This window comes from Rhea pennata, chromosome 1 (assembly GCF_028389875.1).
Source record: "Rhea pennata isolate bPtePen1 chromosome 1, bPtePen1.pri, whole genome shotgun sequence".
Lineage (NCBI taxonomy): Eukaryota > Metazoa > Chordata > Aves > Rheiformes > Rheidae > Rhea > Rhea pennata.
In genome coordinates, this window is record NC_084663.1 from 199,891,733 (window position 1) to 199,918,452 (window position 26,720).

General features: G+C 37.7%; 2 protein-coding genes across 3 annotated transcripts in view; one reads left to right on the forward strand and one right to left on the reverse strand.

Moving 5' to 3' along the window:
• The window catches only part of AASDHPPT (aminoadipate-semialdehyde dehydrogenase-phosphopantetheinyl transferase), a 31,793-nt gene extending 26,674 nt beyond the window's left edge, over window positions 1–5,119 (reverse strand). Inside the window, exons 1-2 of the mRNA XM_062567276.1 lie at window positions 4,930–5,119; window positions 3,833–4,058 (exon numbers count right to left, since the gene is read on the reverse strand). Coding sequence (XP_062423260.1) covers window positions 3,833–4,058; window positions 4,930–5,073 — 370 coding nt within the window. The 5' untranslated portion in view covers window positions 5,074–5,119. The remainder of the gene's footprint in view (window positions 1–3,832; window positions 4,059–4,929) is intronic.
• KBTBD3 (kelch repeat and BTB domain containing 3) lies at window positions 5,117–19,249 on the forward strand. 2 transcript variants are annotated; one of them, XM_062567275.1, is made up of 3 exons: window positions 5,117–5,184; window positions 14,190–14,437; window positions 17,569–19,249. In XM_062567275.1, exons 2-3 carry the CDS (start codon window positions 14,214–14,216, stop codon window positions 19,187–19,189), a joined length of 1,845 nt encoding a protein of 614 aa, XP_062423259.1. In that variant the 5' UTR covers window positions 5,117–5,184; window positions 14,190–14,213; the 3' UTR covers window positions 19,190–19,249. The 2 variants fall into 2 exon arrangements, with proteins under 2 accessions (XP_062423259.1, XP_062423258.1); XM_062567274.1 differs by lacking the exon at window positions 5,117–5,184 and adding an exon at window positions 12,915–12,990.
• Window positions 19,250–26,720: the final 7,471 nt, after the last annotated feature.

Below are 26,720 nucleotides of genomic sequence, written 5' to 3' on the forward strand. Positions count from 1 at the left end.
TAATGGTTGCTACTGAACCAAAAATTCCTGGGATGATGTTAACAGAAAAGGGTATTTTTGGTGAAAGTGTGACTGCTGGGAGAGTAATCCTATCTCCAGAAAAACAGTATCAGCACAGAACTTGAGGATGCACTGAGGGGGGGAAATATGTTTATCTTCCATGTGATTTTGACTTGGTGAGTCACACTTCCTAACCCCTTTTTTATCCCACCACTGCTTTCCCCACCCTCTTCCCCCCTCCCCCTCACCCCCTTGCAAAGCTCTGGGACCTTAGCACAAGCTGACTCAGATTGAGCTAGTTCATATGTAAGACTCCAATAAAAGATTCCTGCTCAGAATCCAAAGTTCTAGTCCTCACATCGAGAGGGAGACTAAGACTACACTATGTCCTTTCACCTCACGATATTCTACTGCCTTTGCTTATATTGAACTCTTTGTCCTTGCAGCTATTCTGGAAAAAGAGATTAGAGCGGATTTATGCAAACCTCTACTTTTCAGAGCTATAACATATTAAGCAATTGCAGAGCAACAGCACCACTCAGTGGAACTTTCATAAAAAGCAATACCTATAAAGGCAAAGTTATGTATTTCTAGCACAACAGTAATAACAGTTCCAGGTAACGGTAATTCTAATACAAGACAATTTTCTCAGAAAAAAAATGAATGTGGAAAAATCTTTTAGCAGTAGTTCATATACAAAAACTGTAGAGAGACTCTAAGTTCAAAAAAACCACTAAGTTCAATTTATATTCTTAATATTGCTTATTAAATGGATTATTTTTACACACAGAACTATTAAATTTTCATTACTATTGCATCTCTTTTAAAAAATTACAAATTATTATTTCAAAAAGGAAGTAGTATAGCCATGAACAAAAACTCTTCAAAGTTTGAAAGATGGTATTTTTAAAAATCTGTACCATAATTGTACATAAATATGTTAGAATTCATAAATATTTGTATAAAATAGTTAAATAATATGGAAAGAGAATGCAACAGGTGCTGATACACTTATGACAAGCTTATTTCTTACCTATATAATGGCAAGCTTTAAAATTTCTTCCTCTCATTAGCAAAAGATGAAAAAAAAAGATGTGCTGTATACAAGCTATTGACAGCTAAATTATGTCAGAAGGATAGAGTATGCTAACTACAGAACTTTACAAACTGGAAATGAAACCCAGAAATTTGGGAATTACATTTTTTGTCTTGAGTACTCCTCTGTATACACTGAGAAGCTTGCCACTGTAAATGCAGACTGTGGATGCAATGACTTGCCCTAATAGTCCCATTTTCTGTTAATGTATACTTTCATCTCTGTGAAAAAGAAAGGGGCAGATGTGGGTAAGTAGCACTAGAAATAATTCATGGTCAGGAATCCTAGCAGCCTTTATCTGTCACTAGCCTGTTTTAGACTGCTCATCTGGATACATATTTTCACACTATTTCTTCACTACAGAAGCTTCAATTTAATTTTATTGTTTAGTCTTTGGTATCATTAACATCTCCAGGATAGTCATCTTTATTTTTCAATGAGTGAAAACACTGAAGTCAGGTTGTCACAGATGTCAAAGCATTATTTTGTCTCACCTCATGTTCCCAAACTAAATCCACACAGCTGCTGAGTGCAACTGTTCACAGGGTGATCTGGCATCATTTAATCTGTGGTTAGAGTTCATGACTGCTACCATCAACAATTCCAGGAAATACTGGCAGAAACCTCCCTTGTTAGTCAAGGACTCGGTAGCTGAATGTTGCCTCTCTCCTTCATAAGCTAGAAAAATTAGTTCAATTTCACCTCTTTTCCTATAGTTGAGATTACACTTTCCCTGATACCAAAATCTCCCTTGAACTGCTTCACATTGTTGTTCAGAAACCATAGGACACCTAACCAGACAGTGATGCGACGCAGAACAGCAACCACAAAGATGTTCAGAGGAAGACAAGGTAATTTTTTCCTAAATTTATATATCTACTTTAGCAGGCTAAAAGAGTAAGTAACAGTATGCACTGACTGTGTGACTTTGGTTCAACACCTGTTACCATAGCAAGGATCGGATATTGAGGAAAGAATACACTGTAACTGAATCTGTAACTGAGCAGAAGAACCTCAAGCTGTTCTGAAACTGCCTACAGAATGAGTAACAGATCAATGTACATTGAAACACTGAAACAGTGGATAACCCAATGTGAAGGTAAAAAGAAAGGAATAAGGAAAAAATCAGGATAAAATACAAAAGAAAGGAAGTGAAGGAGATGAGATTTGTTTGGGTTTTTTAAGACAGATAATACTGTAGTTAATAGAAAAAAATATTTTCTATTAACTGAAGAAGAACTAAGAAAATATTCTCTTATAAGCTGAATGTATCACATTTCAAAATGGGGAAAAATTTCAAATACATATTTCTCAATATAAATGTAAAATTAAACCTCTTCTCTTCACAGTTGTTTGCTGCTCTCTGAAGGAAAATGTTTAATGAGTTTCCTAAGAGGGATTAGCTGGACTTCAGCACTGCGTATATTTAAAATGCCAATTATTTTTACAGCTCCAAAAAACCCAACAGAGGATGTAAGATATCCCTATTTCCATATATCCTACTCATGAACATGTACAAATGACTCATTTTTTTTCAGTTCCTGAGGAATAAAAGATTAAAATCCAACCAAGAAAGCTAGATACCGAAGGACAAGATCTCCCGAAACAGGAAAGCTTTTAAAATGAATTAGGGAGCCTTGGATACTGCCAGCTCAGCCAATGCATTTCTAAGCTGCAGAGCCTTTCTACTGGAGTGAGTACACCACATGCTGACCACCACTGTACACTTAGGGTCTACAGAAGATGGAATTGAGTCACAAAGAACTTGGCTCTGGATTGTAGTAAAGTTTCTGTGCATCATAGCAAAACATGTCAATTCAAAAATGTAACACTAATAATTGTTTTAAAAAAGTATATAAGAAGATTAGAAATTCATCCAGCTAAGGCTTCCTTTTGAGTCTTTATCTTATTATGGAAAAATATTCTGTAACACTGGACGAACTGAAGACTGTGAAGAGATTTTCTGAGAACATATCTGCTACTGTCCTGTCTGCTTAAATATTTGATGAAGATTCTCAAAAACTGTGTGTAAAAATTCTGGTAAACTGTAAATACCAGAATGTTTCTCCTTTAATACAGAAATGCAGCAATGAATATTTGTGAACAAAAATGATGCTCACAAAACTGTATTCAGACTACTTTTTGCTACCATTCTAATCAGGTGAGCCTTAATTTCATACAAACAAATAACAACTAATGTCTGTAAAGTTTAGACTTTTACCAAGGGGCACCTCTAATGCTTTTCAGCTGGTGGAGATCTCCTCTCACTATAGCACAAGCCATAGAGAACTTTCAATTCCAGTTTGCTACAGTGCTGGGCCTGGTGCTGATACACACTACCCACATTTACAGGATGAGGAAAAAAGATTCAGTCAAAGGCTATAATGTTCTCATAGGGATGAACTCCACCATCCCTAGTTGGAAAGCTGTCCCTGCTTTTACCTGTCTTAACAGGTTAACAAACATGTAATTAAAATATCCGCAGATGCCAACCTTGACAATTCCATAGAAAAACTCATGACCTCATTTTTCCATGTTTCTGCTTTTCTAAATTGCAAATATATCCCTATCTGACATTACAGAAACTCACAAATACATACTGAAAAGCCAGTACAGCAATAAAAGCAAATATACAATATATTCATATGACCTATTCCAGTAGATCTAAATTCCTAGGGAAACTTTAAGACATTCCACATTTAAACACCACAGAATTTGCTTTGGTAATAGTATTACCTGGTAGACTAGTCTTCATAATATCAATGCCAACTTGAAGCTCAGGCTCAGCTGCAAGAACTGCATAATCCCCTTGATGAGAGACATTGAAGTTGTAATTTGAACAGGTATTGGATGTATTATTTGCCAGAAAAGGTTTTCCTTTTGATGTCCTTTGCAAGTGTATTTCATTCCATGGTATATGCAGCTTTTCTGCAATTAATTTCCTTATCAGCAGACGACCAGCCTATGGAATAAAAATGATTCATGTAGAACCATTATGATAAGGACAAAGAAGTATTTGTAGTTGCTGGAAAACCACCTGCCTAAAATTTTTGTTATTATTGCCAAGACAAAGCAGAAATGTATTTTAGTAAACGCTTAAGATGTCTCTCTTTTATAAAGCACATAGTCAAGTAAAGTTAACTAAAATCCAAAAACAGTTTACCAGACCCGAATACATTTCTAATCACTATTAGCAACACTCAGCACAGTACAAGAGCCAATGAAAAAGAAAAGTCTCAGCTTACAAGAGCCATAAAAAAACCCAGCTCCCTTCCTTATTTATTTGCCTAGGATACTTTATTGCACAGTAGTCCAACATCAAATACTTTTTACACTATCCTGAACACTAAGAGCTTTCTTTTCAGTAATTCAATTACTTTAACATTAGATGAAATACTGAATAATAGCTAAAAATGATGAACAGCAATTAACAAACTGATTTTTAGAAACCCATCTTACATCGCTATGTAAGATTTAAAACCTAGTTACTTGTGCAGTAGGCTCTGAATGATTCAGTATTATTCTCCTCCATGTTACCTCACTCTGGCATAACCTAGAGTCTGCTGCTTTGGGGCCCTCACTTTACACCGTAAGAGGGGAAGTCTTTCAAGACAGCTACCACCAGCCGACCGCGAGCAGCCGCCCCCCGCGGCGGGAGGCAGAAGCGGCAAGCGCTGCGCTCCCCCCCCCGGGGCGCCCCGCACGGCCCACCCCGGCCCGGCAGCGCCCCGCCGGGCGGGAGCCGCTCTAGGCAACCCGGTCCTCCGCGCCTCGCCTCCCGCCCCGGGGCGGGGAGGGGGCGGCTCCGCCAGCGGCCCCCTCGCGGCAGGTACCAGGGCGGCTTTGGCATCGCGGGCAAAGACAAACTGGCCGATGCGGTCCTTCTCCTCGGGCTGCACCAGCCGCGCCGCCAGCAGCCACTCCTCGCGGCGGGGGCGCCAGGCGGCGCAGGGGAAGGCCCAGCGCACGCTGCCCATGGGCCGCTGCCCGGCGCCCGCCAGCAGCAGCGACGCGTCCGCACCCCGCCACTGTTGGCGCGTGGGGCCGCCTCTCGAACGGCGGAGACCAATCCGGCATCAGCGAGCGGGGTGAGTGACAGTCGAATGCGCCAGGCGCTGGCCTATCAGGGCAAAGGCGGTGTCTGCGGCTAGGCTGCGGCCGGCGGGCGCGGAGAGGAGCCCGCTCCGGAGGGTGGGCGGGATTCCACCCGTGTTGGCAGCCGAGTGAGCCACTCGGAGCGCAAGGACTGGGAGAATGACACCGGAAGCAGCCAATCCGCTGGCGGTGCCTCTGCAGAGGGTGGGCCAGACGGTTCGGCGAGCTGCTGGTGTTGGCTGCAGGTGGGTGCGCGCTGTTCGGTGAGAGTGCTAACGGGGAGACTAGCGCTTTGCCAGCTGCAGAGAGGCAGCAGTGCTGGAGACTGCCTTCTCCCGTGGCTGGACCCCGAGGCTGGCCTGAGAGGGGAGGGGAAGCGCTCGACAACGTCCGCCTGCCGTGTCAGAATTAGTCTCCCCTTAGAATGAACGCAGGGCGGTAGGGGCGCATGCGCGGGCGGTGGGCATGCGCAGTAGCGGGTGTTGACGCCCGTGCCCGGCGCTGCGTGCCCGGCGGGAAGATGGCGGCGGTGGCGGGGGGTGGTGGGCGCCGCAGCCGCGGCCTGCGAGGCCTCCGCTGCTCGGCGGCCGGGGCGGGCGGGGACCCGCGGCCGCAGCGCCCTGGCGGTGCTGCGGCTGGATGGTAAGCGCGGCCCTGGCAGGACGGGTGTAGCTTCTTGCGTCTGCTCCCTACTCTGAGAAAGGGCCGCGTTTATGCACGAGATAGTGGTTCCCCCTTGGGTGTTTCGTGGTGCCGTTGTTTATTAACGTTATTTATTAACGGCAGGTGATCCGCGGGTGCCTCTAGCCCCACCGTGGCCTGTCGCGGTGGCGGGTGGCCCTGCTTCCCTCCGGGGACCTTCGTAACCCCGTGGTGGGGACCAGATTGATGGGAAACAGGAGATGCTTGTTCACACTGCTGTTGCAGTATTCATACATAGTGTTACATTACTATAATTTGATCCTGGCATCTAAAGGTTATGTCCAAGTAAAAGCCTTTTTATCTTTTGCTGTCTGATTTACTAAGAATTTTAGTGTTTATTGACAGTGCTGGATATCGTTGCTCCCTCAATTATAGGCTGTCTGCACATCACAGGTGATGATTTTGTTTACCCTTTGGATTTGAATTTGGGCCATGGCTAAACATTTAGTATCTATCTGGAAATGTATGAACTGTCTTCCTAATTGTTGCCTTAGAAATATATATGGTTTAACTTTTCTATATTGAGTACATTAAAATATTGCCAAAAGTTAAATTTGAAAATTACGTTATTTCAGGTATTTCTTAGAATATGTCCCTTTTTGTTATTTTAGCGCTCCAAATCCCTGTTAATGTGAAAAAGTGCTGTTTCCTCACAGACCGGAAGTCTTTCTGTTGTCTTCCTGTCTAATAAGGCTAATTCTAATATGGCTCAGTTTTAACTTATATTAAAAAAAAAATTGCAAAATATTTTAAATACAGAAGTAACATTTGGGACAAAGAGCAAGGAGTCACTGGGGTAATTAATTTTTTAAAAATGATTCATATTTTTCTTCTGGACTTAGGCAAGCAAGATTTGTTACATAGAGTCCTATGTATTACCTGAAGACAAGACACAAAGTTAACTGACAGCATAGGAGGATTTAGTAGAGCCAGAAAAAAATAAGAAATTGCTATTCAATAGTATCAGTTTGTAGTAGAGGCTTATAGTATTGTATACTGCACACTTTGAAGAAGAAATTGTGATCGTATCTAAACTTAGTTTGATAATTTCTAAACTTAGTTAATGACACATGGCAATCCCAATGGAATATGGGGCATATCTAGTTCCAGAAAAGTCAGATTTGTTTAATAGGTTTGACTTGTTTATATTTTCCAATTAAAGATGTAACCATTTTTTTCACTAGAGAATTTATTCCAAGTTTTAGAGACTAAACATCAAGTAAAATATACTATGAAAAACATGCTCAATATTGCATGCATTTTTTTAAAATATATTTAAATCATACATAAGAATTAAAGACCACAAAACCCAGTAAAACCAGTAATTTTCTTTTCCAGAACATATAGTCATTATTTTTGTCAGCATTAGAAGTACAGCATGGCATTTCAATTCCAATTGTGTTGTAAGAATTAAAACTAAAATTCTTAAACTTTTATTTAAGAAAATAATTTCCAGAAGAACTGATGAATTTGAGAAATCCAGCTTTAGGATAAAATCCAATCAATCAGAGTTCTAACTGATTATTTTCTTTATTTTAATGAATTGTGCTTGTGAGAGGATATACAATTAAAGATCACTGTGTGCACAGGGGGAATCTTCCAGTGTTGGAATGCCTCCAGGAGTTGGTGCCATTTCACTGCTTCATACTGGTACCATGCTGTTTTTTTTTCAGTAACTCCTAAAGAACCTGAAGATTTAAAGTATCTATGTCCTCCTTCCTTCTAATAATACTATCTCAACATGTATTATTGATAAATGCCAGAGTTCTGCATTAAATGTCTCAGAATGTCGCATCTTTTTTGATTGAGTGAAAATGATTGCAGAGTAATTTTCTATGAAATTCAGTTATTTATGAAAAGGGTGTGAGATTGAGTTGCATTGTATTTTCCGGAAAGGAACCTATTCCCTATTATTTTCTCTTTTGTGATATTAGACACTGGCTTAAATCTCTGTACATTTTTGTAAAGTGGTCCAGATTTACCTGTGATTAAGAACATCTTTTTAGGTGTTCCACCTGAGTTTCAAGATTAGTACAACAGAAGAAAGCAATAAAACAATATAAAAATACAGAACCTTCAGATAGGTATTTTTTCTGTATTTATACTTAAATTATCTTTCAGTCCACTCTTACCTTTTGAGTCTGCAATCAAAAGTGAAGCCTCATCCTTTAGATGCATGTTCTGCTCATCTTCATCTTGCTGAATGTTAATTTAAAAGCTGTTAAATTAGATGTGTAATGAGGAACTCAAGCATGTAATTCTTTTTCTGTTGTTTTTGCCATAAGCAGAAATGAGCTTGGCCTTCATAAAATATATGAAGAAGATTCTTTGTTTCACACGATTTACAGCTGAAGAAGCTGACATCATGATGGTTAAAATTCCCACTTACCTCAGTGCTTCATTTACTTCTGGTTTTGTGAGAACTTGGGCACAAGTGAGTTGTCTGATTGCAGACCATGCATATGAAATTTGTCATGCACAAGTCCTTGAGAATGTGCAGCATAGTTCTGTAAAACTTGAGTTGATGTGAATCATTCTTACTTTATGGCAAAGTTAACCAAAACCAAATTTAAAATTCTGATAAAGATTCCTTTACAATTCTTTGTTAATAATAAAGTACCAAATAAAGATTGTTTTAGACTTTTTTGACAGCTGCATTTCTAAAAGATATTCTATGTATACATAGAATGTTACCTGCAATGTGCAAATATGTAAGTAATTTAAGATTGGTTTGGTGAACAATCTCAGTTCAGCTCAATGACAAAGGTTCAGTCATGTTTATTGTCAGGCAGGCCCAGTACTAACATGCTTTTTCTGTTGGTGTTTACTTATGCATGCCCATGACAAGGTACTTTCACAAAACATCCCCTATGTTATTACAAAGTCACAAATAAAAATATATATTTTATCTTACTATTCCACAGTGATCAAAACAGTTTGGTTTAAGCCTTTTCCAGTATCATTCTGTACTTTGTGTCCTCATCTGGGTGTTCATGTTCTATTCTTATCATACTAACACCTGGCCCTTGTTTGATAAACTTTCCTTTGTTATTCACTTAGAATTGCACATCTTAATGCTGCTGTCAACTTCATTAGCATGCTTAAACTCCTGTAACCATTTTATTTATCATTCATAGCATCTAAGAGTGTACAAAGGCCATTGGTTTAGCAAAGTTTTTTTAGCATAAATATATAGGAATATATATGCTTTACAGAGAGTATATTCTGATCAATGCTCTTTTGAGAGCTACACTAGGGCCTGCACACAAAAGTTCATCTCTGCTCAAAGTTCACTCTGCAGTTCTGTTTATTTGCTTTGTTGTTTAAAACCTGGTGGAAAAGATGCTAACACCGCTTCTAGGAGGCCTACTGCAGTACTTGTAACTGTAGTGTATGGTTGGTGTATGTACTCTGAAGGTGGCTGTTAGGTGTTTTTGAAGCTTCCTATGCAAGTTTAATGGAATACTCTGTTTACATTCTTTTAGTGTAATATTTAGGATTCTACGAATATCCAGGATACGAAATTACTACTCAAAAGGGCAGCTGGGCTTTCCAGGGAAAAGTATAAATAGATAAATAACACATTTCAGTTTCTTCAAAATACAAAGTTTTAAGTGCATCTAACAAGGATTGTTGGTGGTGCCAAATAAAAGAAATATTTTATCTTTTATGGTATAACTATCTTTGTAAAAGAGAACTTTAGCATCAGCAAAGTAAAAGAATTCCTCTAGAAGTTCAATGAGTTTTTTTCCAACTGTTTGCTTGAAGTACAAGCATTAAGGACAATTGGGCATTCTCTGGTAGTTTTTTACCAATAGGAGTGGGTGTGTGTATACCATGTTTTGACCATGGACATACCACTCCTTTCTGTGTGGATACCTGACACCTGGGTCACAGAGCTCATTATGCTTTACACTGCTTCCTTCCTTTTCCTCTTGGGAAGAGGACCAAGTTAAGACTGGGAGGGCTTGTGAACAGCAGAACTAACTAGTGTGGGTCCTCATTCGTAGACTTTGTTACATGCTATAAGAATGCTGTTACCCTCAGATCTCCCAGCTGGACCCTTAGTTTATACACCTTACTGACCACAATTCCCATATGTCTCCAACCTCCTTTTGGTTGACTGCTAGCTGCTTTCACTGCTTTTTGGCCATATGTGGGCTGCCCATTTGGTGCCACTTTTAACTATAAGGTGTGCAGAATGCCATGCCCCTCAACTGGAGATCTGAACAGATAGTTTTATATGGGGTGTTATATGGGGTTGTTGTCAACCTTAGTAACTTGTAATCTTTATCAAATTCCAGTGAACTGGATGGTGGAATGTTTATTTGATATGGCTTCAAAGTAGACAAACAGGAAAAATGTATGAACTTTGGTTTCTGTGCATTTTTTTTTTAAGAAAACCAGGCTAATACTTAAAGGCTATGCATGGAACTCTGAATTTGTGACAAATAAATTGCCTGTGCACAAGGCAGAGTAAGAACGAAGGGGAAAATTGCACAGGAAGAATGACATACCATCAGCCAGTGGCCACATACTGCCCGCTGGTGTGAACCTACACAGCAACCCCATTCTTTCTTGGGTTGGGGGAGTCTTGAGTACAAAGACAGCTACCTGAATTATTCTAGTAGCCCGCAGTCCGTCCCTGACATTCTCTTATTTCAAGATGCTTTGAGTCTACCCATTCATGTGACCAGTTGTGTGTATGCCATATGACCAAAATGCAGGCATTTGTCAGTATATGTAAACACTCAGTACGTGAACAAACATGAGCTTTGTCGAGTGATGGAATACCTGAATTTGATCACATCAGAGAGCGTGTTTGATCCTGTAGCAGGCAATACCCAGTCACATATGCCACTGCTCCTGATCTGGTGCGTCATATGACAGGAGATACTGGGAAATGAGCTATGTGACAAGTGCCCAGCATGTCACATGATGGAAAAGGGCTTAAGTATGTAGCTTTTGTGTGCCTTGATAAGCGGTTGTATGGCACGCTCCAGTCCAAACGCTGACCGTCATTACTAGCTGTTATAACAAAGTTATACAACCATCAGGTAAGAAACATCCTAAGCCTAATGAACAGTCTACTGGAGTTCAGTTCTCAGTATTCCAAATAAAAATACACTTTGTTATTGGAATCCCGTGGGAATAAATGGAGCAAATATGAGTAGGCTTATTGCCCAGTTTTCCTGAACTCTAGACCTAAGCATCATATGTCTGAACTGCCTATGATTTTTTATGGTTTCGTCAGTAACTTAAGTATTTATAAGTTTAATTATAGCTATTGACTAATCCATGTGGCTTTATAAAAGCATGCATGAAATAATTATAAATGCTAGTTGGCCTTGTTTTAATATATTAATTTTTAGCTGAATTGTTAAGGTCTTTTGGGGGGCTCTAAACTGATCAACAGATCCAGCACCCTGGAAAATTAGTATCAAAATTATCAGGTAAGGCAGCTACAAGAGATGAGATTTTTTTTCTGCAATGGATGACCCATGAATCGGAGTAGTAAACATGAGAAATATCAGGCTTGAATTCATCACATGCAATTTAGGCTGCTAGTTGCAGTAAAAATAGGAAGAACCTTGTTCTGCCATGCACTTTCACTTATCAATTGAGAGATTCCTATGTAAGGTCTTTGTTCCCAGCTATGATTAGTTTTCCTACAAGAAGGTGTGCCCCTCTCTCCCTCTGTCTCGCTACTAGTAGAAGCTTACAGGAGATGAGTTGGTGGGATGAATCTTGGCTTTTAAAAATAATAGCAAATAGGCTTTTATGGTAGGTCAGAGTTATGGCTGGAAAAAAAGGACAGCAATGTAGCAGTTTATCACAGGATGAATGACAGACAAAATTTAGAATCATTTTCATGGAAATACTGTGAAAAGTATTTTCAATCAAAGCAGAAAAGTAACTACAGAGCCTTGTGAGACAGTTGAGAGCCTAACCATAATACTATACACGAAATCAGACACCAGTGGAAGAAAAATGATCTCGAACTGGAATGGATGAAGAAAACTGAGAAGTAAGCAGGTAGACAGACAATCTTATAAACGGAGCTCAAGAAGGTTGACAGTTGTTTAACTCATTGTGATAAAAGCTGAGAGAGGGTATGATCACTTAATCAAGAGTGAATAAACACAAAGGAAGATTAAGTCAATGGACAGTTTTAACAGAAAAGCAAATACATGTAAGCATTAATAATTTCTATGTGTAACTATAAGAAGGCTTGCAGTCTTGGCATCAATGTATTGGGACAGTCTTCAGTAGAAATAGTAGTGGTAAAAAAACCTGACTTTCTTAGACCTAGTTTGCTTTTATGAAAGCAATTGCATGATTACTTTGCCTAAAATAGCAGAGATGAACTTGATGACATGAGATGTTCCTGCATTCCTTATTACTGATTTCAGTAATACTTACCCTTGCATCTTCTAAAGAAAGTAGATCAGAACTTGCTGTAGCGATTACATATAATAGGAGAAACACATCTAGTATCTATTTTCAATTCCAGAATTTTATGAAAAGGTTTACATTTCCTTTGAAAGAAGTTTTACTTTACATGATGCTAAATAAACCTTGAAATTCACCTACAAATGTGGAAAATATAACTTTATTGATACAACTCTGCTTTTGAGGAGTAAATCTTGAGGAACAGACTTTTAAATTCAGGAAAAAAAGGCATTCTAGAAAACTCCAGCATAAAAAGGTTCTATGATTTATGGAAAATGGGGTTTATGAGGCCATACATTATCAGAATAAATGGTGGTCTTGTTCTTCTGTATTTTCCTAGTTCCTCAGGCTTAGAATGGAAAGAGTGAATACGTGAGATTGTCTGGCCCTGCCAAGGAGAAGATGCCTGCTCCAAGGGTGCCAGTGCTGGGAGCAAGATCAATGGATCTCTTCTATTCCAGGAGACATGGAGGTCTATTTGTGGTTGGAGCTACCTGACTAGATAAAAATATAGATCAGTCTACTATGAAAGGACCTCCCATGAAGAAGACTGCCTGATGGCTTAGCTTGCTCTGAATATATCACCTTACCAGATAAGCCTTTTCACCAAACTGAAAAACAAAATCAATTATTTTTGTTTCCAGGTTAGGCTTGGAATTTTTTATCCATCTTTGTCAATTCAGGTGGGCTGATATCTGTTGCTAACTGGAGTTGGAATTGTGGAAACCTCACACAGAATCCTGCAATAGAAAAATCTTACCATGGTTCCTTAAGCTTTAAAATAGACAAGTTTGAGTCAAATTTGTAGTAAGGCCAGTTTATACATCTGTAGCAGTATAAATAGATCTTAAAACAGGTGTAAATAAAATACATTTAAAGCTTCTGTATGCAGTCAAAGTGGAATAAAATACTAAAAAAAAAAATTAAGCCCAACTTACTGAAGTGCAAGGTTTCTAAGGTAAAGGGATTTGACCAGAAAAATCTGTCTACAGAAAGAGAGTCTTAAATCAGTTTTGAAGCCAATTAATTTAAGCCATTGTAAACAAAGCTTATAGTGTGCAGCATAAGTTATAAGCAAACATACGGCTTCACTTGCAAGATTAGAGGTGCAGGGTAAAATCAGTATCAATTGACTAAGCACTGAAAGTTGCACTGTAAATAAACTATCTTTAAATGATGCCACTTGGCAAACCTTAGCAAATCTGTGATTAGGCTAGGCTGTTGGTGTTTGTTTGTATTCCAATTTTTAGTCTGGACTGCAGAATGGGGAATCCAGTTAGCAAAAAGTCTATGCTAGTTCATAAAATTTATATTTCCCTTGGACTGTAAGCTTTAGAAAGACCACTGGTCTGCTTTGGGTTCAGCAGTTTGTAATGTGTAGATGAGCCACTTAAAATTTAAAAATACGTAACCAAATTTTGTTTTCTATCTTCATTTTATGTCAAATTGGAAAAATTTGGACTTTTAGGGGGTGTAAGCCTAGGACTAGACTTCCTTTTAAATGACCATGAAAATCTGTAACACACTCCTTGGTATGCTTCCCACTGACTCTGTTGGGGGAAAAAAAATCCTACAGGTGGGTACTATTTGTAGAGTTACTCTGATACATCTACTTATTTTATTTTTCAAAAGTATGCGGTGTGTATATACTTTGCAAAGTATATACGAAGTATTTGCAAAGTATTAAAATTCAGTGTAAAAGTCACTGAATAAAACAAATTTAGAACTGTGCCTAGGATTTACAAACCAAATTCAGTGCTAGGAATTTGTTTGTTTTATGGCATATTGATTTTTTTAAAATATAGTAAGACTGTAAAATCAATTACTTATTTTTCCATTTCAGTTTCAGGAATAGATTGAAGAAAACATGGCAAATCAACGGGATTACATTAGCAGACCTATTTGCAATGGAATTTCTGTTTCTGAAAATAAAATCAATTCCTTAGTGGCTGAAGGTCATGGACAACAAATTCTAAAAGTACTACAAAAGTTCAGAGAACAGAATATATTTTTTGACTTTAAAATTCTTGTGAAAGATGAAATAATTCCTTGTCATCGTTGTGTACTGGCAGCATGCAGTGATTTTTTCAGGTAAATCTACTTTTGGCATGAGTTTGCGGAAAATGGGTTGTAAGTGCTCTGGGAGGGAGGGTAGGGAGGAATATAATTATAAAAATTCATATATAATTTTTTATAATTATATTTATAAATTTAGAAAATAAATTACCACAACTTATGCATGTCCTCAGAGTTTTGAGAAAAGGGATCAAACATCATATTAGGGATGGTAAAAAAGCAAATATGCAATGTTAGATGCCTAATCATATCCCAGATACAACTGTTTATAGTTCTAAAGTGACATGAGGACTCTATGATTTTGAGATTCAAAGAGCAGTCTGTTACTCTGGAATACAAATGTAAAATCATAACTGCATCATTCCACTGTTAGGTAGAACTGACACAGGTTGTGTATCTTCAAGACTTTCTCCGTTGCCTGTATTTGTACTTGAAGGCCTGCAAGAATATTGTTTGGCTTTCTATGAGATGGCCTGTTTACTTTGATGCCTTTATATTATGAAATATTAGCGGGTTGATTAGGAATACATCTTGCATGGTTATGTTATTCTGAACCATTGTAGATGAATTATACATGGTTTAGGAGGGAGCCAGGGTTTTTTTTGTCTGAGATGAATGGTCAGTATAGTGCAGTTTGTCTTAAGAGCCCATGATCTGTGATCATCCCTTTGAGTACTTGAACCTATCCATTCTTAAGGGACAGATCATTTGCATACAGGATTTTGTCATTTCATATTAATTTATGAAGAACCTTTGCTAACTGTTTCTTTAGTAAGGCTCAGATTTGCAAATCCGTACTGAAAGTCTGTTTCCAAATACACTCTTCACTGAAACACAAAAGATGCTCTAGCAGTGAAAAATTGGGCTTCTGGATATGAGTGAATGACCTTGATTCAGTTGCTGATACATAGGTGTGTCGGGTGCTATTCTCAGATGCGTATCCTTCAAGATACCTGCAGGAGTTTGGCATATATGACAGGACATATGCTAGATGCATGTCCTTTTGCAGAGGCTGCTATGGGCCAGATGCTGTCTGCTGTCTAAAGCAGCATGACATACCTGTTTGATCAACTGTATCAAGCCCAGTATTCTGATTCTCTTTTGGTCTTTGATAACGTAAGTGGTTGACTTTGTACCTGGCATGAACTGAAATCCAGAGATTCCCAGTGAGTACATATTGTTATGCCTGAAGCCTGGTGCATCTCCTGGCTTTTTGCTTTAACTGAAAACAAGTTCTTACTGCAACTTTCTTCAGAAAAAAAGTGCATTAGAACATCAATTGGAGCAACTGTTTTAGGAAGATTACTTCTCTCAGCCTTTATGCTTCATTTTTCTACAGCAGCTTTTAGGATGGCTGCACATGCAATCTGCAACGTTCAAGCTACTGGGAAGCAAATAGCTATTACTTCCTTAGTAAGCGAGAATACTGGAAGCTGAAAGAATTTAGTGCCTTTCTTATAACTGATATGAAATCCTCTGTCCGACTTACTGTATTTTTTTCTCATAGTCATTTTGAATTCTCTCATTTTAAAGACCTCTGACAAAAGGAGAAATGCAAATAAGATGAACTATTTCTTCATTGTAGCAGCAGATTTGGTTTTGCTTCTACATGCAGAACTACTTGAATTTCAAGCATTTACTGTTTGACACCATAAAACAATCTTTCAGAAGACACTGTGGTAGAAAGGAATATCAGTATGCAATAGATTCCTGTAGTATATTTTAAAATTGAAGTTAAGCACATGGTAACATATATGGTATTTTCATCACTTCTCCAAGTTAACTTTCCCAGAAGAGACCTCTCTCTACATCAAACAGTTGATAATAACAGCCATCAAATTCCTAAGTTGTCCTGGAATGCAAGGCCGATTTATTATCTTCGAGGAAAAAAAGTACCTATGTCTACTTGATAAATTTTAAAACAAAAAAATACTTATTTTCTTTCTTGGCCTTGGGCTTTTTTTAGTTTTAGTTTGATTGTGTAAACCCAAGATTCAACATTTTGCTCTGTACTTGTTACCTTTCAAAATCAAAGCCCTCTCCTAGCTTGCATCGCCTCCTACTAATATTATTTTATTGCTATTGTGTGTAAATGAAGCTTCAGCGCATTTCCTAAGCAGCTGGCATCCTTTCTATTTCATTCTGTCATTCAGAGATTTATGTTAAAGGGAAAAATAAAGAACTATTTTTCTTCCTAAGGATCAATTTGTTTAATATGCAAAGAGCTCTTTGGGATATAAATTTCTTATCATCATTTTACCTGTTTGTGCAAGAGGTCAGATGAATTCCTACTTTTTCTGAGGCTTACTTCTCAAAGAGTGTGCTACACACAGTGAACTTTTGGTCATCATGTTAGATTGTGTGCAATAGTTAAATACTGTTTAGTAATAAACCAATGTTGCAATAAAATTTGCACAAATCTATTGGTTAATGATGTTTGTTCCAGACTTTCAACCATCATCTCTGTATTCAGTCAGTACAGTACTTTCTGTACAAGATTCACTATATCATCCAATCCTATGTAAAACCTATTTTTTTCCTGATATTTGCCAGTACACATCTCTGTCAACTCTAAATAAAGAATTGTTTCTGCTTTTAGTTTTTCCTTTGTCACCTTCCTTCCCCACTTTTGTAACTGGAGAATACACCCACCATGTACCTCACCAGTTGTTCTAGCCTCTAATTTGGAAGGCCTTTTTTTAACTTAACTTTCCGTATTGATCCATAATGCATGACCTACATCACGAGGATTTTTTACTATGTATTTTTTATCAGTCTTTCTCAAACTGTTGAAACTCATGCTGCCCCTAACAATTTCACATTTTCTTTCATCTTGAAAGCTGTAGGCTTCATCTCTGTCCCTGAAAATCCATGGAAAACACGGCTGCCAATATAATTTTTATGAGCCATCAGTTTGAATATATTCTTATAATCATTTCTTGCTTTATCTGCCATATCAAACAAATATATTGTTCTTAACTTTGAGAGTCTTAACATTTTAGCCCTATAAAGCCTGTCCACCACAGTGTCTTCTTATACTACTATGATTTTCTCCTCCCTCTCACATCAGTGTTTTTTCCTCGTTTGCTTGAAAAACTACGTATGTTCTTTAATTTGTATGTGTATCTTCTATATTTTATTCACAGAGCCATGTTTGAGGTTAATATGAAAGAACGGGATGATGGCAATGTTACTATTAGTAATCTGTCACCTAAGGCAGTGAAAGCTTTTCTTGATTACGCTTACACAGGAAAAACAGAGATAACAAATGATAATGTGGAAATGCTCTTCCAGCTGTCATCATTTCTTCAAGTTTCACTCCTTTCCAAAGCTTGCAGTGACTTTCTAATAAAAAGTATTGATCTTGTGAATTGTTTACAGTTGCTTTCTCTATCAGAAAGTTATGGTTCCATCCGCTTATTTGATCGTGCACTAGATTTTGCACAACACCACTTTTCCTTGCTACTCAGATCAAGTGATTTTTTGGAGATGAATTTTGAGATATTACAAAAATGTCTTGAGGCTGATGAACTAAATGTCCCTGAGGAAGAATCAGTGTTGAAAGCTGTCCTTCAGTGGACCAAACATAACTTAGAAACACGACAGAAATATCTGCCTCATTTGATTAAAAAGGTGAGACTACATCAGTTACCTGAGAAGACTTTGCAGGACTTTCTGCACTCTGAAGAACAGTTACTCAAGAGTGCTAATTGCTCTGTAATAATCAGTGATGCAGTTAAAAGTGTACAAAGCTTTAGTGGACTGTTTCCGGATGCACGTCCTTCAACAACAGAAAAATATATATTTGTTCATAAAACTGACGAAGATGGAGAAAACAGACATACATTTTGCTACAACATCAAGACAGATAAATGGAAAGAACTACCACATACACATATGATTGATCTTCCAGGGTCAAGTTTATCTAGTTATGGAGAAAAAATATTTATAACTGGAGGATGCAAAGGGAATTGTTATAGGACAGTCAGGCTTCATATTGCTGAACCATTCCACGATGCCACTGACCAAACCTGGTGTTACTGTCCAGTCAACAATGAATTCTCCATAGCGTCAGCTATGAAAAAGCCAAGGACAATGCATACATCTGTTGTAACCTTAAATCAGTTGTTTGTAATAGGTGGAAAGACCAGAGGAGCTCAAGAAACCCGAAGTCTTTTGGATGTAGAATCTTACAATCCTCTTTCCAAAGACTGGAAATCTGTAAGCCAATTACCAAGAGGTATCTACTATCCAGAAGCAAGTGCATGTCAGAATATAATTTATGTCCTTGGCTCGGAAGTAGAGATTACAGATGCCTTTAATCCATCTCTTGATTGTTTCTTTAAATATAATGCTATGACTGATCAGTGGTCTGAGCTTGTAGCAGAATTTGGACAATTTTTCCATGCAACTTTAATCAAAGCTGTTCCAGTGAATTGCACATTGTATATATGTGATCTTTCCACCTATAAGGTATACAGTTTTTGCCCAGAAACCTGTGTTTGGAAAGGAGAAGGATCTTTTGAATGTGCTGGCTTTAATGCAGGGGCAGTTGGAACAGAAGATAAAATTTATATATTAGGTGGTGATTATGCTCCAGAAGAAATTACAGATGAAGTTCAAGTCTACCATAGTAGTAGATCTGAATGGGAAGAAGTATCACCAATGCCTAGAGCCTTAACTGAGTTTTATTGTCAGGTTATTCACTTTAATAAATACAGGGACCCCTGGTCATCTGTAATGACAATTTGTTCTGGAGAGTTTTGAAACTTCTGAGTCAAAAGAATCTATTTAAATGCACAAGTTTTAGAAGAGACTTTTAGCTATTAATTTGCAGAAAACTTTTTTTTTCTTTTAAATATTCAGTTTAAATTATATGCTATAGAACTATTTTTGAAAGGGTCCATAAAATTGTCATTCATGCTAGTCATTATATATAAAATACTGTTTTACCTGAAAGTCTTTTCTGTAATTATCTGAATAATTGGCAAAATGCTATTACTTTCAGAAAAGTAGAGTCATAAGGAATTTGTTTTTAATATCTGCCCTGTTATTTTTGTAATCTTCACAGGTATCCTAATAGAAAAATCGCTGAGCAAGAAAACTGATTGTGATACTGTTTTCTCTGTGTAACTGAAGTTCAAAGGAAATCCTCTGAATTATTGTTGTTTTCTCTAGGTTTTTTATATCAAAAATCTGTTAGAGGAATTCATTGTCAGTTTTATCTTATTACAACAATTTTCGCAGGGCAAAAGCCAAAGAGACCTTGACACCATTCTATTTAGGTATCTAATTGAAGAGACTGATAATTGTTATACCTTATTTCAGCTTTTCAGTTTGACCAGTTTTTCTCCATCCTTGTGCCTTAGTGTAGCTGTACTTTGTTTTCATCCCATAGCTGTGGCAAGACAACCTCCGATAATATTTTTGCAGGTTGGACAGGATTTCTATAGGGTGGATGATTCACTGTGCAGAGGGTCACCTCCGTCATGCTGTTAACCGCAGCTAAGCTGAAAGAACAAAACATTTCAGGCTGTTTTCTCGCAGAAGTCTTCCATCTCTTAAGTCTACAGTGCTATCTACTAAAGCCACTAGGCTGCTTATTGCAGTAATAACAGTTTTAGTTGTTGCTTCAGTTAACTACAGGAAAAGTTTGCATCATGTCACATATAAAATGCAAGGTTACAAAAATGAATTGCTGTATTTTAAGTCAAAGTAAATAGGATTTCTGAAGTGAAGTAATTCATTCAATGTACATAGTGATTTAAATTAATTAAAACACTTTCATCTTGTACTTCATGGTAATTTTAAGTGTAAAAGTATTACATGGTAAATACTACACAATATATTTCTTGAGAAAACTTTCATTAGTCTTCTATTATAATGTTTAAATTGTCACAGACTTTTAGTATTAATATTCCTCTAGGCATATGACATAGCGCAAATGTGATCTCATGTATACAAAGTGGGGCCTGTGTTTGATGGAAGGATACTGGAATTAGCTAGGTTTCATAAGTTCATTTTGTAATCTTCCATAGCCTGAGAATTTTCTTTCTTTCCAGCTATTTAAATAAAAGTTTGGGAGCCCTTATGTTCAATATAAAATCTCTTTAAAACAGTAAAGTTGTCTTATGCCAGACAGAATGATACTAATATCTGAGCTTGTCATTTCCAAGTAGTTTAAAAAAATGAACAAGCTTTAATGACATGTCTGAAACATCTTTCACATAGTGTAAGACGACTCTGGTAATTTCATCATCACATCATCACTGCATGTATTTTTGCAAAAGTCAAGCTCAGTACTGAAACTTAAACCTTGTAGTGACATTTCTGTTTCAAACAGTAAACAGTGGAAGGCTCTGATCCTGTGACTCATTTTATAATTTGCTATCTGATATCTTTATCAACTTAAACAATATTCACCATAAGGATTTTCACAAAGATGTACGTGAAAATTGCGCACATTTGAGGAACCTGTTGATAGAGTGGAACCCCCACATACCCCTAGTAATTGTACTAAGATGTGTTAATTCTGTAGAAGTAATCAAGTTGTTGTTGTAGGATTCCAGGGAACCTAAGCATTTATTTTACTATTTTTGTAGTGAATCTTCAAATCATACTATAGCTATATTTAGATGGATAACCTTCACAATCATCACACTGAAATGCAAGCATTTTTATACCAAAACACAAATATTTTTTGTTAGTGCAAAGCAAATAGATTGAATAGTTTAGGAGGGAGAAAGAGACAGAGAGAGAATACTATTCCCTCCCACTGAAACAGCAGGAAAAAGCAAGTAGTTATACAGTAGAACAATAGTTTTAGCTTTAATAAGGCTATTCAAACCCTGTTGCTCTTGCTCTTAAAAATTTAACAGAGACTTCTTTGACCATTAATTATTGCAACTTTTAAATAGAGGACCTGATTCTCCTTTACGTGTGGTTTTTGGTTGTTTTTATCCCTGAGTAATCAAAGTATTCAATTCATGGTAAAATAATAGAAGATAAGCAAAACAACATACGTTGCCTACTGTATATGGGCATAAATAGCTATGCAAATTGGAAGAGACTACATAATCGCAAGATTACTTTTGCCACTAATTGCTACTGTCATGACCTATGACTGGGTTACATAAACAGCACTAAGTCAGTGATGCAGACGATGCTCTTTCCTCTAAGTTTTTCCTTACATTAAATTTTATTTGGCAGTCTTCCATCCAGCTACTTTCTGTATGTATAAGTCTCTGGCTTGTGACATCAGATAGAGCAATGACATACATGGTAAGTTACTCCTCACTATTAATATATATAGTGAAAACTGAATGAAGTTTCATTTAGAAAAAAAAATATGTACTCCTTTAATACTCTAAGGTTATGCTACGTTTGCACAGGAACTAGTCACAGTTCCCACTCCAAGAAATCATTCATAGCTTTCAAGTGGAGTTCAGCTCTTATTCAGTGATCAGGAAATAATGTAGTAATGTCAGTTTATACTATTGCTTAAAGGAAAGTTACTGTGAAATAGCATGTATTTCTTCAGTTATGTAGGTAAGCCTGTATTATGACTCTCATGCAAGAAAAAAGGTCATCTGCCACAATTGCACACATAGAGGGTTAAGTCTGCGAGCAGAACTGAGCGCAGAAGAAGCTGTATTAGAAAAACACTGTTAAAACCAAGGCTTCATAATATAATTAAGTATGTTCCAAATCCTGTGATTGATCCATAATGATATAAGAAATCTCAGTGAAATCAACTACTCAAAAGGGATTACTTGCATGAGTTACTGCAGTAGGTCTGGGCCAAATATATTTTTAGTCTACTTTACACAAAAATTATGCAATGAAATATAACAAAATTAGTGCAAATCAAGTTTTTCTATATCTTTTCTGATTTTTCAAAGCTTACAGTACTTTATGCAAAAATACATTTCTCTAAAAATAGTCCATAATGATTAAGCTTAACTATTACTTATGTTTTCACTGAAATAGTAAGATGTTTAAAACATATGAATTGCATGTAAAAGTGTATGCTAATATTTGCACTTAAATGATGTAACCAAAACATTTCTAATAGTCTATTATATGTCAAAAAAAAATTACGCAGCATGACTACTATAGTATACATGAAGATAATATATGGTATGTAGGGCTTTAATATCCAGTAATTATTTTATTGGATAATCTTAATTTTTAAAGAATGCTCTCAAAAGTTTATGGCATTTTGGTAATGTTATCATACTGTTTTAGTTGTTAAAATAAATATCGATAATTCTCATATACTGGAATATTATGTCTGCACAGAACTAATGATTATTATTTATGTACTAATGAATTTATTTTCTAGATTCTAAATACATTAGTAGTAAGCCAGTTTACTGCAGTTAAAAATTCATTATAGTTATAAAATGGAGTACATTTATTGGGTCAGATTTATTCCTGGTATTACCCCACCAATGAAACTATAACTCTTCTGACTAGTAGATACTAGGTGAGGGGCCTGGAATGAAGTATAGGATGTGCTATTTACATTTTGAAATGTTGGCTATAATTTTAGATGGTTCTCTTTCAATGTGACCAACAGGAGGCAGCATAAGACCTATTTTAATTAAAACAGATTTAAACCAGGAATATATTTGACAATATTTGTATCTGAACATTATGTTTAATTTACCTTTTTCCCCTCTAACATCCAGTAAAGAATACGGATCAGTAACATTTGGCTGCTGCCTGGGCTCTGCTGATACATGGAAAATACAATACTGTATGTTTGCTGAGATGTTCATTCCTTTGTGAAATAAAAGCACTGAGCAACCAAATCCTTCTCAGGCCTGATTTTATTCACAGTAAATTTCAAAATACACAGACTTTACATTTTTAGTTAGGTTAGCTGCTTACTAATTTTTTTTAAGTGGAGAACATTTTGTATGTGGTATTATGAACAAGAATGAAATTAGCATGCATAAAAACTGCAGTGAGATTTTTAAAAATTATCCCTGGACTTTGTATATCCTTTGTACATCAGTTTGCTCCTATCAAGCTAAATGGGTGACTTTGAATTGATTTAGTCTGCTGAAAGGTTGTAAGTTTATCATTTTAAAGGACTCGCTTAAATTGGTATTTTTTTTTATTGGCTATGTCTAGATGAGACTGGTGTGCAGTATTTTTTAACAATTTAACTATTGCAAATAATTACATATTTATTTTCACTGACTGTACTGTACCACTTAGAAGTTGCTTTACATAAAAGGCAGTATAAGCCACTTACTCTAAAATATATGTGAAAAGAATACAAAAATGTCAGTAATACAAAGTGCAGGAGCTCTGTGATTCATTGACCTTCAAACCTCTCTATAGAGAAAACAAGAGTGATTTGAGCTATCCCTACCTAAGGCCTTGAGAAGCAAGCACTACTTCTACTCCCAGCAGCTCCTCCTCTACCACAGGCCCCACCTCTAGGCTCCTGCTCTGACAAGGTTTGTGAAGAGCCTTTGCAGGAATGATCATTTCCACTCCAAGACCTCCTGCAGAACTTCATTTTCCTAATATACTAGCTCTAACCAGGCATATCAGTTTTAAGTGCTTCGCACAAGATCATCTGCAAGTGTAAACAGACATGTAAACATTAGTTTATCTAAACAGAGATTCTTGACCAGTAATGTATTATAACGCAAACGTGAGCTAAGTGACTAATCTGATTTATCTGAAATAAGTGAGATAATCACAATATACATATGTTTGCAGAATCAAGACCTATGACTGTATATTACACATGCAGTACCTGATTTGTGTGCCGTGTCTGAATTTAAGCAGATAAATAGTCCCATTCACTTCAACAAGACCACTGCCAGACTAAAATACGAGCTTAATTACTGTTCTGAATCACAGGCAAGAAGAAATGATTTCTTTGTTAAAATGAATCCACAAAATAAAACGTAATGTAGGTTAGCATCTGCTTATTTAGAAGATTACTTTTTTGCATATTACAGAACTACATAAGATTCGCAGATGTTTGACAAATTTAAGAGGGCATAGTCTAAGTAACATCTAGAAAATGTTATCAGGTAAATGTAAATGTGATTTACATATGAAAATATGTAATTTCAGTTTGAAATGTTAATATAAATTGCTTAGAGAATTCAGTGTTCTAGAAGAAACCAAGTATATTTCTCCTTATTAAGCATTTCCTTTTAAAGAATACTATATCCTAAAAAATTCGCTTAATTTATTCACAATGGTTTTATGACTTATTATTAGCAGGAATATTCACAGAACTTTCTCATTGTGAAATACCTAATTCATCTTCCTTGACAAGCACACACTGATTTTTGTCTTTGAATCCCCTTTGCAATCATATGTAAGTTTATCATTGGACAGCATAAATTTCAGATTATTTTCTCCTATTTTTAATCTTCCGCTATTATCATTACTACATTTAAGTATAAACATGAATGCCACATATGCCGTAATCCCACAAACGCCAGCAATTTACAAGTGCAACAGATTCTGCTATTAGTGTATTCTCCTGCAGTTTTCTTAGGCTTCAGTCAAACTACACTTACACTCAAGACAGTTCACATGAACGAAGGAGGTCCAAAAACTTTTAATGTGGGAAGCCATACCAACATATTTCACCTGTGGTTAACAGGCTCTGTAACAATGGAATAACAATGGGCGGAAAAGGGAGCTAGTCCGAATTCTGTGCACAACTACCACACAAAATCACATGCCTTCTAGTTCAAATTATTTTAATGAACACTAATAATAATTAGTGTTCTGTGCTTCACAATAAAAAAGGAATACTCAATTAGGTATAATTAGCAGTAACCATTTTTGCAGGTGGGCAGAGGTTCAGACTGTAAGGTTTCAGTCTCTATCATTTTTCCACCTATCTCTATTGTTTGCGCCTAAATCCAGTTTAACTAGCTTTGCAAGACATTTAGACAGACTTGCATCTTGTATCTGGTCACTGTGAAAATATAGTTAATAATGTAAATTAAAGCCTAATTCACACGACTCTCTGTAAGAAACATTACCATACAACACATTACCAGCAACGTGGCATGGTATCTTAATCTTTGCTATTCTTTTTAAAAATTTTGTAAGTCAGTACACAGTGTGGAAGTATGGCAGCCAAACTGATCAAGTAAGGCTTTTCACATTTAATTTCCGTATTTAAGGTAAAGTTTACTGCCATTTTACTGCCAAAATTGTTCACTGAAACAGTAAAATACCCACTTAAATGAAATTTTAATTTAATCACCACAGCTATGAGCATCTGAAGCTGTATTAATCAAATAATCTATCCATCGAGTCAAAATGTGTAACTGCACATGCTGAATGTGGCAAAGAACTTTGATTTAAAAGCAATCAGCAAGTAATTGTTTATATATATGCAAACAAATAAATGTATGGGTCAGGTTGGGCAGAATTAAAGAGGTGAATTTCCCCAAAATGTATTTTGAATTATTTGCCTGCAAGTACCACCTTGTCTGCACAAAGGTTATGTTACCAAGGCAACAAGATGTAATGCAAAGAACAAATGTCAGACCCTTTATGCATGGCTGCAGAGACAAAAGGGAAAAGCCCAACAAAAGTCTCCACAAAAATGCTTTGTTTGTGTAGTCAGTAAATGTAACACCACTATGGCAGCACTTCCCAAAACATGTTATTTAACTGTTTTAAACCCCAAACGCAGAGAACACTCAGAACACGAGGAAACGTGACCGGAGCCGCAGCGGGGTTTGCTGCTCCCGCGCCGTCACGCAAAGGCCCAAAGCGGGTCTGAGAATCTCGGAGGACCGCGAGCAGCCGCAGGTTGCCGAGGGCACGGACCAGGCTGCGGCCCGCTGCTCTCCGTGCCCGCACCGACCACCGCGGCAGGAAGCCAGGCGCCCCGCGAGGCCGCGCCGACCGGCGCGGGCTGCTCGACGGGCAGAGGCGCAGCCGGGGCGCCGCCGGCTAACAGGCGCCCTGCAGCGGCCCGGCGCCTTCGCGGCCTGGTCTCCTGTCTCCTGTCTCCCGCCTCCCCGCGGAGCCCCCACCAGCCCCCGCCGCGGCCGCCGCCGGCTCAGACAAAGCAGGCGGAGGCGGAGGCGGGAGCCGCCCGCTCCGCCCCCGCGGCCGCACCAAGCGCCGCAGCAGCGCTGCCGGAAGCTCATTGAAGGGAGAAGGCGGGCGTTGCCGGGCCTAGCCAATCAGCGCCGGGATTCGGGCAGACAAGCAGCAGCTCCGGCCAATGGCGGCGGCGGGTGGCGCGCGGCTGGAGTCCCGTTGGGAAAGGAGCTGCGGGGTGCGACGC

What these genes read in the sequence shown, in the direction of transcription:
- KBTBD3 (XM_062567275.1), top strand. Translation starts at nt 14,214, where the DNA reads ATGGCAAATCAACGGGATTACATTAGCAGACCTATTTGCAATGGAATT. An exon ending in GCATGCAGTGATTTTTTCAG is followed by an intron (nt 14,438 to 17,568) that starts GTAAATCTACTT and finishes TTTTATTCACAG; the next exon opens with AGCCATGTTTGAGGTTAATA.